The sequence below is a fragment of the Electrophorus electricus genome, chromosome 20 (genome assembly GCF_013358815.1).
Source record: "Electrophorus electricus isolate fEleEle1 chromosome 20, fEleEle1.pri, whole genome shotgun sequence".
Lineage (NCBI taxonomy): Eukaryota > Metazoa > Chordata > Actinopteri > Gymnotiformes > Gymnotidae > Electrophorus > Electrophorus electricus.
This window is the reverse complement of record NC_049554.1, coordinates 12,598,338-12,610,832: the sequence shown is the minus strand read 5'-3', so window position 1 is coordinate 12,610,832 and position 12,495 is coordinate 12,598,338. Positions and strand designations below refer to the sequence as shown.

The 12,495-nt window shown below is 44.4% G+C and overlaps 1 protein-coding gene across 1 annotated transcript in view; it reads right to left on the bottom strand.

Moving 5' to 3' along the window:
* Window positions 1–291: 291 nt before the first annotated feature.
* The window catches only part of LOC113589346 (fer-1-like protein 4), a 29,699-nt gene continuing 17,495 nt past the window's right edge, over window positions 292–12,495 (bottom strand). Inside the window, exons 31-46 of the mRNA XM_035520329.1 lie at window positions 12,287–12,399; window positions 11,391–11,507; window positions 10,593–10,632; window positions 10,376–10,482; window positions 9,910–10,044; window positions 9,703–9,819; window positions 9,048–9,175; window positions 8,152–8,322; window positions 7,553–7,707; window positions 6,565–6,746; window positions 5,638–5,723; window positions 5,396–5,494; window positions 4,237–4,478; window positions 2,053–2,354; window positions 1,448–1,548; window positions 292–962 (exon numbers count right to left, since the gene is read on the bottom strand). Of these exons, the coding sequence (XP_035376222.1) occupies window positions 782–962; window positions 1,448–1,548; window positions 2,053–2,354; window positions 4,237–4,478; window positions 5,396–5,494; window positions 5,638–5,723; window positions 6,565–6,746; window positions 7,553–7,707; window positions 8,152–8,322; window positions 9,048–9,175; window positions 9,703–9,819; window positions 9,910–10,044; window positions 10,376–10,482; window positions 10,593–10,632; window positions 11,391–11,507; window positions 12,287–12,399 (2,276 nt within the window). The 3' untranslated portion in view covers window positions 292–781. The remainder of the gene's footprint in view (window positions 963–1,447; window positions 1,549–2,052; window positions 2,355–4,236; window positions 4,479–5,395; window positions 5,495–5,637; window positions 5,724–6,564; window positions 6,747–7,552; window positions 7,708–8,151; window positions 8,323–9,047; window positions 9,176–9,702; window positions 9,820–9,909; window positions 10,045–10,375; window positions 10,483–10,592; window positions 10,633–11,390; window positions 11,508–12,286; window positions 12,400–12,495) is intronic.

Here is a 12,495-nt window from a genome sequence, read left to right as displayed (position 1 = left end):
CACAGAGTAGTAATTTACTGTATGACAGGCAACATGCATTTAATGGAAATGGCCACGTCCCACTTGGTGCAACGTGAGCCATTCATCCACTAACCCTGACAGCAACCCGCCATTCGCACCGAGTGACTCAGGCCTTTATGCTCTCCAGTGCTGCATTAAATTGCATGAATAGTGTTTTTAAAAATCACGCCTTGAGCACTCTTTATTTCACTGAAAATTGAGCTGTTAAATCTCCACTTTGCTAACACAGCAGTTGTTTAAAAGTAAATCATTTACATAAACACTCACAGACAGTGGGGAAATGCTACTTTTAATTCACAAGGATAAAACTGAATGAAGGTTAATGATATTACACATCCTAGTCAAATATTGTTTTTCTTTTTCCAGAAAAAAAAAAGTGCTCATTTGTACTACTGTTTTGTGTGCATCAGTCTTCATAATGAACACAGTCTCTATAGCAGAAAGCTTTGATACATTGCCTTATTTAACCCTGGGGCATGCTATTTACAATTATGCAGTGTTGATTTGACAAGCTTTAATTAAATTAAAAATATGAAAACATTTAAAGTATTAGTCAGAACAAAAACGTATTATGAATAGTTGTTTAAAATCACACTGCCTATAAAATAGAAGCAGCTTAATCAATAACCTAGAGGAATTTGAATCTAAACACAGTGCTTCAATCTATAAGGCAATGTTAAAAGTCACAAGGTTATTCAGTGTACTTCGATTCGTACTGCTGCTTCGTCCACCAGAGATGAGCCACTCTGGTCTCATACATTCAGCCATTGACAATAAGCTGACTGATGTGTGTGGGCAGGGTGTAAAGAATGAGAAAAAGAAACAGGGCCAAAATAGTCAGGATCAGCAAAGCAATGATATACTTCTTATATTTCTTCCAGATGAAGAACACAAAGGTTTTCATTGGGTTCACAAACCAGTTGAAGGACGTCTTGGGACGACTGTAACAGACGAGAGAAGATTCGTTATAGGCTCTCCTGCACAGCTCAGACACCAGCAATTACCACAAAACACCAAAATACACCAGCATACAACACAATACACCAGCATACACCAGCATACACCAGCAAACACCACAATACACCAGCATACACCACAATATACCAACATACATCAGCATACACCAACAGACACCAGCAAACACCAGCATACACAAACATAAACCAGCAAACACCACAATACACCAGCAAACACCACAATATACCAGCATACACCAGCAAAAACCAGCATACACCACAGCTCCTAGCTGACTTTAGAAAATTGGATAAAATATCAAAATTGCAAACACATCAGGGTGAACGGGGAGAACCTTTTACAGAGGTGCCAATTATCACATACAGGTGGGACACACCACAGCATGAGTTTGTGGAGTGTTTGGACTGGTTTGAAGGTGCCTAAACGACTATGGGACAAGTTTTGCCCTTACTTTGGCTTATCCAGGGGCTCTGGTTCCTTGCGCGCTTTGCCGACAGGGTTCTTCTCAGCTTCCTCTACTGTCACCAGCTGGAACTCAGCCTCCACTTTGCCCTGGGAACAACAAGGATTGCAAAGTGAAAAGCAACCATCAGAACAGGGCAGCCGTCCAGAGACGGCAGCTGGCTCTCGAATGTTCACTAAAAATAACCGACAAACCAAATGACCCAGTGTGAACGGGTGAGAACATTCTAGAGAGTTTCTATCCATCACACAGAGGCTATTCACACCAGCCCAGCATCTGAGTCGGGGTGTCACAGGATTATGGGTAACAGCCATTAATCATGGTCTCATTTCCATAACGCTGGTCTGAACAGCATTGGTGCAAGCAAGGTTCAGTACCATTAAGAAGAAGGTATTCAGTACTATTAACAGGAAGGTGTTCAGTACCATGAACAGGAAGGTGTTCAGTACCATGAACAGGAAGGTGTTCAGTACCATGAACAGGAAGGTGTTCAGTACCATGAACAGGAAGGTGTTCAGTACCATGAACGGGAAGGTGTTCAGTACCATTAACAGAATGGTGTTCAGTACCATGAACAGGAAGGTGTTCAGTACCATTAACAGAAAGGTGTTCCCACTGCTGTCGACGAACTGCAGGTCTTCCGGCTTCATCTTGCTGCGCTTGCTCCGTTTCTTCTTTTTCTTCTTCTTGTTCTTCTTCTCCTGCTCGGCCTCCCTCTCCTCCCTCTCGATGTCCTCCTGGCTCTTCAGCTTGATGAGGGGCCACCAGCCTTTCATGCGCTTGCTGCGGAAGATGGAGAAGCGTGGGCTGGCCCTGTCCTTGGCCATCTGCACACTGCACTGCTCCGAGGACTTCGCTGCCCGCACCATGTCGCTCAGCCGTAGCTCGATGGAACCTGGGTTAAGTTACGGGTTAGGGTTAGTGCTGGGGTTAGTGTTGGGGTTAGGATTAGGGTTAGGGTTAAGTTACGGGTTAGGGTTAGTGCTGGGGTTAGTGTTGGGGTTAGGATTAAGGTTAGGGTTAGGGGTTAGGGTTAGTGCTGGGGTTAGTGTTGGGGTTAGGATTAGGGTTAGGGTTGAGTTATGGGTTAGGGTTAGTGCTGGGGTTAGTGTTGGGGTTAGGATTAGGGTTAGGGTTAAATTACGGGTTAGGGTTAGTGCTGAGGTTAGTGTTGTGGTTAGGGTTATTGCTGGGGTTAGTGCTGGGGTTAGGATTAGGGGTTAGGGTTAGTGCTAGGGTTAGTGTTGGGGTTAGGGTTAGTGTTAGGGTTAGTGCTGGGGTTAGTGTTGGTGTTAGTGTTAGGGTTAGTGTTGGTGTTAGGGTTAGGGTTAGTGTTGGGGTTAAGTTAAGGGTTAGTGCTGGGGTTAGTGTTGGGGTTAGGGTTAGTGTTAGTGTTAGTACTGGGGTTAGGGTTAGTGCTGGTGTTAGGGTTAGGGTTAGTGTTTGGGTTAGGTTAAGGGTTAGGGTTAGTGCTGGGGTTAGTGTTGGGGTTAGTTTTGGCATTAGGGTTAGTGTTAGGGTTAGTACTGGGGTTAGGGTTAGTGTTAGTGTTAGGGTTATGGTTAAGTGTAGGGTTAGTGTTAGCGGTAGGGTTAGTGTTAGGGTTAGGTCCATGTAAAGTTAGGGTTAGGGTTAGTGTTAGGGTTAGGGTTAGGTGTAGGGTTAGTGTTCGGGGTAGGGTTAGTGTTAGTGTTAGGGTTAGGTCCATGCATGGTTAGGGTTAGGGTTACTGTTAGGGTTAGGTGTAGGGTTAGTGTTAGGGGTAGGGTTAGTGTTGGTGTTAGGGTTAGGTCCATGTATGGTTAGGGTTAGGGTTAGGTGTAGGGTTAGTGTTAGGGGTAGGGTTAGGTCTATGTATGGTTAGGGTTAGGGTTAGTGTTAGGGTTAGGGTTAGGTGTAGGGTTAGTGTTAGGGGTAGGGTTAGGTGTAGGGTTAGTGTTAGGTGTAGGGTTAGTGTTAGGGGTAGGGTTAGTGTTAGGGGTAGGGTTAGTGTTAGGGGTAGGGTTAGTGTTGGTGTTAGGGTTAGGGTTAGTGTTAGTGTTGGTGTTAGGGTTAGGTCTATGTATGCAGGGGGCAGCAGAACGTGACACAATGATTATAGAGGCGTTGGTTTTCCCCGTGTTCCATCTGGAAAGATGCCTTGACATATTTAGCAATAACTGTCACAACATTATTGACTACGCTGTAAAATCAAATGCACTTGGATATTTAATCAACCAGTTTTCCTTGTAGTTATTTTTAAACTTGTAAATCCTAATGGAGCTTCATTAACTGTTCTGTTTATCACACATTATGGTAGTGGATGTATCCATTGATGACTCATTAGTCAGTTATAAAGGCCACCCCTCCCACCCCCACAGAGCCCATGAGGTGCACTGTCACTTACGGACAGTGGCTGTAATTAATCCAAGGACATGGAAATTGCAGAGGATGACCCGATACTGAGACTGGCACAACTGATGCTATATCAGTGTTGTTTAGTAATCTTAGTGGCTATTTGTATTTGTTGGAGAAGACGCTTGTATTTTCTCTTCTATGTAATGGGTTTGGTAAGACTTTCTACAGTCAACTCTTCTGTTTACAGGGTTTTCCCTACATTAAGGTCCATATGTATTAATAATCGATTATTAACAGGCTGAATCTATAGATATTCAGGAAGTGTTTTTGTCTTAACCAACCCGGACTGTCCTGTTTTGTTAATATATGCACTAATCAGTAAGGGGTCTTTGACATTTAGAGGCCCCCCCCCCCCCACCGTGCAGGCTCAGTCCACTCACCCAGGAAGTCGTTGGAACCAATGCGATCGTAGTCCCAGACCTGGAGCACCAGAACGGCAGGCTGCCGGAACTCCGTCTCATCCAGGGAGAAGATCGATTCCTTTTTTTTATACGTGACCTCCTTCTCCGTGGGCAAGTAGTCAAATTTGAAGACAAAGCGCCAGTTGAAGTTGCCTTCGCCCGTCAGCGAATTAAAATGCACGTCAGTCTCCTGCTTGTTGTCCTCCAGTCCCTTAATCCAGCTGGTTGTTCCACACACACACACACACACACACACACACACACACACAAATACACACACACACACACACACACACACACACACACACACACATACACACACACACACACAAATACACACACACACACACACACACAAATACACACACACACACACACAAATACACAAACAAATACACACACACACACACACACACAAATACACACACACACAAATACACACACACACACACAAATACACACACACACACACACACACACACACACACACACAAATACACACACACACACACACAAATACACACACACACACACACACACACACACCACACACACACAAATACACACACACACACACACACACACACACACACCACACACACACAAATACACACACACACACACACAAATACACACACACACACACACACACACAAATACACACACACACACACACACACACACACACACAAATACACACACACACACACACACAAATACACACACACACACACACACACAAATACACACACACACACAAATACACACACACACACACCCACGCACATACACATACATACACACGCGCAGGCACATGTGCACGTGCACACACACACACACACACGCAAACACACACACAAATGCACACATACACACATTCAAATACAAAAGTGCATTCACACACCCACACACGTAAGACAAAAATCTCAGGCATTAAGAGCAATTACTGCACCGATAGAACCCAGAAAACACGACATAACAGGAAATTCATCTGGAGCTTTTGAGGGATTGAAAAGTGGGACAGTAAAGCAAACAACCAGCTAAAGTGTAATTTATTTGTTTCAACTAAGTGTATATTCTGTTTGTATATGCTCCCATACATGCATGCGTATGTGTGTGTGTTTGCATGTTGACTGACCCTTTGACATAGATGTCACTCGATGGCTCTCCTGTAAAAGGGTTGACATCATCCAGGACAACATCATCAGTGTTCCAAATGATGACCCGTAGTTCATAGCTCAAGTGAGAGAGAGCAATGTTCATTTCCAAATGAAAAGCATAAAATAACAACTGTAGTTTTGCTAGTCATGCCTAATGTCCAGTGGTCACATTATGTGTAATGTGTCTATGTGTAGAGCTTCAGCGTATTGTGAGTGCTACCTGACAGGCAGTCTGGGTGTGATATTGATGGGTGGAGGAGCAGGTACATCAACGGGAAACATGTCGATCCACATGTGAACGTAACCCTGCCACGCCAAAAAGAAAAGGCACAAGCAAACTACAGCAGCAGTAAGTGTGCCTCACAACTAAACACTCTCACTCTTTACAAACTAAACACCAGCCTAAAAGGATCATCCCAACACTTGTCAACACTCACCAACACTTGCCAACACTCAACACAAGTTGACACTCACCAATATTCACCAACAATTGTCAACACTCATTTACACGCATCAACACTCGGCAATACACATCAACACTCATCAACACTCATCTGCAGTCTCATCTGACCTAGAGAAAAGACACCAGCTGCGTTTAAGGAGTGTCAGGGGTCATGTACTAATAATAACTATTATTAAATGATTTAAACAAGTTTACAAGGTTCTTTACATGATCAACATAAACACCAAACTATGACAATTGAATAAAACCACAACAAAATTGTTATATGTAGTCTTAACTACAAAGCAATAGCATTTCTCACTAAACCTTTTCACAATGTCAATGCTGCCTTCAGTCAACTAACTGCTAGCTATCATCTGTGAAAAACATCATATACAAGCTTAGCACGTGAGCAGCATGAAATCAAACAGGTGTTCAGTAAATATAATATAGTGTAAAATACAAACTGTGACCAGGAATATGCATATTAGTGCTTGGCAGTAAAATATTTTGCTTGGGAATGGGAGGGGTTGCTCGGGCTGCAATTTAAACTCTAAATGAAATCTAAAATCTGATGGGCTATGCTGCTCAGTCTGACTATCCACCTGTTTGTGCCATTGGTCAGTTGTTCTGGTGCATGCCTGCTTTGAACGCAGGGTACCATTTATGTTTGAGGGCGTGGGCAGAGGAAGACTGGCGCCTGACCTGCGGCATGCCGGGTTTGTCCTCGTGGAGCAGGGAGCGGACCTCCACGTGCTCGGGCACCAGGGGGCACGCGCCCACGCAGAACTCCCTCATCTCGCCCCAGCGCTGGAGCACGCTCAGCGCGCGGTGCTCCTCCAGCTCCGCGAAATCCTCCTCCGTCTTCTTATTCTTCTTTAGCAGCTCTGAGGGGGCGGGAGAGCGGCAGGCTAACGTGACGGTCATAAGAGCTAATGTGACGGTCATAAGCGCTAATGTGACAGTCATAAGCGCTAATGTGACGGTCATAAGCGCTAATGTGAAGGGCATAAGCGCTAATGTGACGGTCATAAGCGCTAATGTGAAGAGCATAAGAGCTAATGTGAAGGGCATAAGCGCTAATGTGAAGGGCATAAGAGCTAATGTGACGGTCATAAGCGCTAATGTGAAGAGCATAAGATCAAATCTGAAGGGCATAAGCGCTAATGTGACGGTCATAAGCGCTAATGTGAAGAGCATAAGATCTAATCTGAAGGGCATAAGAGCTAATGTGACGGTTATAAGCTCTAATGTGAAGGGCATAAGAGCTAATGTGACGGTTATAAGAGCTAATGTGAAGGGCATAAGAGCTAATGTGACGGTTATAAGAGCTAATGTGACGGTCATAAGCGCTAATGTGAAGGGCATAAGAGCTAATGTGACGGTCATAAACGCTAATGTGAAGGGAATAAGAGCTAATGTGACGGTCATAAGCGCTAATGTGAAGAACAAGCTCTAATGTGAAGGGCATAAGAGCTAATGTGACGGTCATAAGCTCTAATGTGACAAGCACTAACGTGAAGGTCATAAGTGTTAATGTGACGGTCACAAGCAGTAATGTGATGGTCATAAGCGCTACCGTGATGGCCATATGTGCTTTCATAAGTGAAAGTTGCAGGTTTGTGCAGGGGACTGCAGGCTTTTAATTTTTGGCGAACATCAAGGTGCACATTTACAAGACATGCAGGCAGACCTTCCGGAAACGCGTCTTCTGGGATCTTGAATATTTTGTTGAGAACTTTGACCTCCATCTCTCTGTACTCGGGGGAGGGGATTCCGTTCTTGCGGCAGAGTTCAGCCAGGATGGTAGACGGTTTCTTGGCATCTCTCCACTTGTTATAACCATCCCTGCCATCAGAGGTCACAAGACTCAAGCTCTGTAGCAGGCTACGCCTGTTCATCTTAATCTTTAGTGTGGACAGAAATGAAAAATGCTCCGAGCAGCTGCAGGCCTCTGAACAGCTCGGGCTTCGTGGGAGTAAATCACGAGTGATAAAGGGCAGAAAAAAGATAACTTTCAAGCATGCAACATTGATGATGTCAGCACCGATAGCAATTATGGCAAACGGAGATCTGAGAGGCTGTCGTAGACAATAACTCAGTTCCATAATCTGACAGGGTAATTAAAGGAAAAAAAAAATCTGGAATTTTCTCTAAATTAAAAAGATGATTTCAGCAATATGAGGTATTACGTATAAATTGTAAAGGGCATTTATCTTGTGTGGGGATCTGTGTCAGTAATTGCTCAATGTTCAGAGGAGCCCCTGACCACAGGGGTCTGCTGTCTCCTACTTGTCGTAGTAAAGAGCGACGCCGCAGCCCGCCCGGTGCCAGCTGTAGAAGCGGTTTTCCAGGTCGACACGCGTCTCGCCGATGACGTCGTCGGAGCCGATCAGGTCGTGGTCGAACACAGACAGGGTGAGTTCGGTCTCCAGCGGGAAGGACACAGTGAGCTCGAAAACCCTGAAAGAAAAAGAGCGACGTCCCGTAACACAGCAACCGTAACACTCTCTCCGTGGAGAGAGCGCCGCGTAGGCTGTCAGTCAAAAGCTCCACACGCCCACCACAGGGAACGCTCTGGAGTAGGGGCAGTACGGGGGCTGTCAATCAAACCAATGACACGCCCACCTCATAACAGACACTGCAGAGAGAGCAGAGCGTCAGCTGTCAGTCAAACACACTATACACCCACCACACACACAGTGAAGAGGGCAGAGACAGAGCGCAGCAGGCTGGCTGTCAATCAGATGCTCTACACACCTATCACACAACGTGAGAACCGTGGACGCAAAAAAAAAAAAGATCACGAAGTAAAGAGCAGAAAGAAAGCAATATAACTGACAAAGATTATGTCATATGGGAGCACGAAGATCTCAAAATGTGCTTTAATTTGTGTCAAACAGCAGAAAGCATATTGGTGTATTTCTTTATATATAAAATGTATGTTTAATATAGGTCAGCGTGTGATGTCTTAGCACTGAAATGCCAGATGCATATACTGTTTATGACTATTGCAAATATATTTACGAATACTGAAGATGTCATATTTATCTGTCAGATCTCACACATACAGACAAGAGTCTGATATGCACGTCATGTTTTGATAAATATGAGGTACACAAGCTCCGTGGGGCCAGCATTCACAACGGCCAGCGAAACCGCTCGGGGTGGGTGGGGGGTGCACTCACTCTCCGAACACGGGGTTGAGCTGTTTGGGAATGTAGCGTTCCTTGCTGCTCTGCTGTTGCTGTCCCACATTCACCACCACATAGGGATCGGCCTTCCCGTTCGGATCCACTGGGGCCAGGTTCGTGGCCTTCGCAGCGATGAGCGGGATGAGGGAGAACGGGATGCGGGAAAAAGGGAAAGGGAAGTGAGAATGAATATTCGCCCAAAAGCAATATGAGTGATCTGAGGAAAATGATTATTCGGAAATAAAAAGATGCTGGAATATATTACCCAAAGTATGGAAGCCATATAAGCGTCTTTTAGCCTTGCTTTAATAGGATTGACTTATTTAATGACTATTAATCTTTTCTTTCAGTTGTTTGAGTTCATACATGGCTTTTTTTTCCCCTCATACCGATGTAGTTCAACATTTTAGAGTTGGCAGTATTCTTGAGAATGAACAGACCAATCTAAATGGCTGAGAACTTTCTAGAGAGTTGACAGCTATCACCCAGGCTATTCCCACCCCAAACCAGGGTTTGAGCAGTATAAAAGCATTTAAAACCATAACTGTTATCAATAAGCATCAGGCCTGTGTACTTTTCATGTGCAACACACATAAAACAGGTTGATCAGTATTTATGAAGTTATCTGAATGGCTGGATTCTTTTTTACCTTCACCACGTACACTCGGACAAGGACTTTGACTGGGGTATTTTTGGGGATTCCGTTAGTAATCTGGAAGTCTGCTTCCTCGTCATCAGATGCGATGGGATAAATCAGAAATGACCCCTGCAACGCAGCGAGAGTTGTGTGGGCTAGAGCTGCGTCTCACAGAGCCTGACCCAAGCCGAGAGGAGGAAGCGTCGCTGGGTCGCTCACCTTGTATTTACCCATGATCCTGTCGCTGTCGTCGTCCTCTTCGTCTTCGACGTTAGACTTGCCTTTGTAGAGGGGGAATGTGTGCAGCCAATCCATGAACTGATTGAACTCATTTTCCAGCTCTGATTTGTAAAGCTGAAGTAAGAAAGACCAGAAATAAGGGAGCAGTGGTGGCGCAGTGGTGAAGGTGTTGGACCAGAAGGTTGCTGGTTCACATCTCCCCACCACTGTCGGGGCCCCTGAGCAAGACCCTCAACAGCTCAAGTTGTACTCAGTCAGAATTGTAAGTCTTTTCGGGTAAAACCGTAAATGTAAAAAGAAAAACAAATACACATCAAAGAAGAGATTCTGAATTTGTACTGCTTAACACAAAACAATAATAAAATAAAATATTTGAAATAATCCTAAGAGGGGGCAAAACACACTAGAAACGTGGAAGACCCAAACAGGTCACACTCTGACACACCTTTAAGGTGGCGATTTTCTTCCTCTTGGGTTTGGGAGGCTCTATTTCCACAATCACGGCATCGTCCTCCTCTACCTCCAGGGCAGCGATGTTGAAGTTCCCTCCCTCTGGCCATCAGAAGACACTCGTGAGAACAGTCTCCAGTAACCGCTTAGCACATGCAGTGCCAGCAGTCAAAAGTCTCTCATCCGCTCCACAATTGGCCCTACCACCCTACCTCCATCCTGGGGGTCATCCATGTCCTCATCGTTCTCTTCCTGAAATAACAACAATGGCTGTCATGCACTTTAACCTACATGAGGTGTAACGGATAACAAAGCAAAGTTTTATCAGAAAATAGCGAGGCAGGCAGAGAACAAAGGGGTGAAGCTTCTACCGACAGGCTTTGCTCTGATCAAAGGATGCTTGTGCAGGGCTTATTTTTCTCTAACACCACGGTTCCTTACTACCGCTTGGAGAAATGAAGTCTGTGTTTTGCTTACACGTAACTGGATAATATAAAAATAACAGACACACCATCCTTTTATTTATCTTACTTTCCCTTATCCACACATATAAACAAGCTGCCCCTATACCATATGTGCATGTCGTTGTAATATTATTAGGGATCTACCCCTCAAGGCTGGCATGAAAGAACAAAGATTCGGTTATTCAGAAATGACCATTTTGTGTATGATGTATAATGTGTATGAATTAGAGCCCAGCCTTGTAAAGTGTTTAATCTGAGTTTTTTCTGTATGAGATATAATATGTATGAATTAGAGCCCAGCCTTGTAAAGTGTTTAATCTTGAGTATTTTCTGTATGACGTATAATGTGTATGAATTAGAGCTCAGCCTTGTAAAGTGTTTAATCTGAGTTTTTTCTGTATGAGATATAATATGTATGAATTAGAGCCCAGCCTTGTAAAGTGTTTAATCTTGAGTATTTTCTGTATGACGTATAATGTGTATGAATTAGAGCTCAGCCTTGTAAAGTGTTTAATCTGAGTACCAGTGGTTAAATGAAGCCATCACCTGCTTTTCAAGTTCTGCCAGTGATGCGTAATATTTTGACCACCAATCAAGCTCTTCCTTTTCAGGCTCCTCCTCCTCAAGCTCCTCCACCTTCTTGGTCACTTTTTTTAGCGGCGCCTGTAATGTTGAACCACACACCAGCCAAGCCATTAAACAGCCCATTAAACATTTGATTTTATAGATTCCATGGTCTCACAAATAAGGGCTTATATCATGGCTTAATTGTAAACCTATCAAAACAGGCTTTAGATCAGGCTAAACATACATTAACCACAGAACACACATGCAAATGCACATGCAAATGCACATGCAAATGTACATGCAAATACATTTATTAATTGCCTAGTAAGCAAATGCTCCATCATCGGTAAACAGCACAAAGTGACAAGCCAGGCCCTGATTGCAAAGTAAACACACACACACAAACACCAAGACATATGCACACACGCACAACCACCAAAACACACAGACACACCCACACACGTACACATGCGTGAGCACGCACATACACACACACACACAAACAAGTGACTGAAGGCCACCATGGGAGGCATGGTGAGGTTTCTTCTAATGCACCTTATTCCAGATTAATCAGACAGCAATCAGACAGCGGAGCTCCACCTGGCCCACTCACACACTGGGCTCCACGCATGTAAGGAGACCCAGCAGGGATGTAACACCACCAGTAACTGCTCATTAGGCGTTATTTTAAACATCACACAGAGGCCGACAGACGTCAGCACATCCGGCTTGGCTTGCAATTGGCAAAGGGGCTGGTACACATGGTACTCTAAATTAGTACTGAGAGCACAGTGAAAACTTCAAAGCTGATATTTAGACCTGTTTTTGTGTAGCAATAACGCATTTATGGGGGAAGGCCAGATGGCGACACTCACGGTGAGCAGGTTGAGGGGGTTGATGGGAATTTTGCTATCCTTCAGAGGGAGCCCCCTCAGATCCATGCTCATCACCGTCTGCAGAGGGTTGCTCTTCTTCTGTGGCTTTTTCTCTGAAATGAACACAAGCACAGGTCTGAAATGAACAAAATTACAGGTCTGCTCCTAAATGAACACAACCACAGATCTGAAATAAACACAACCACATA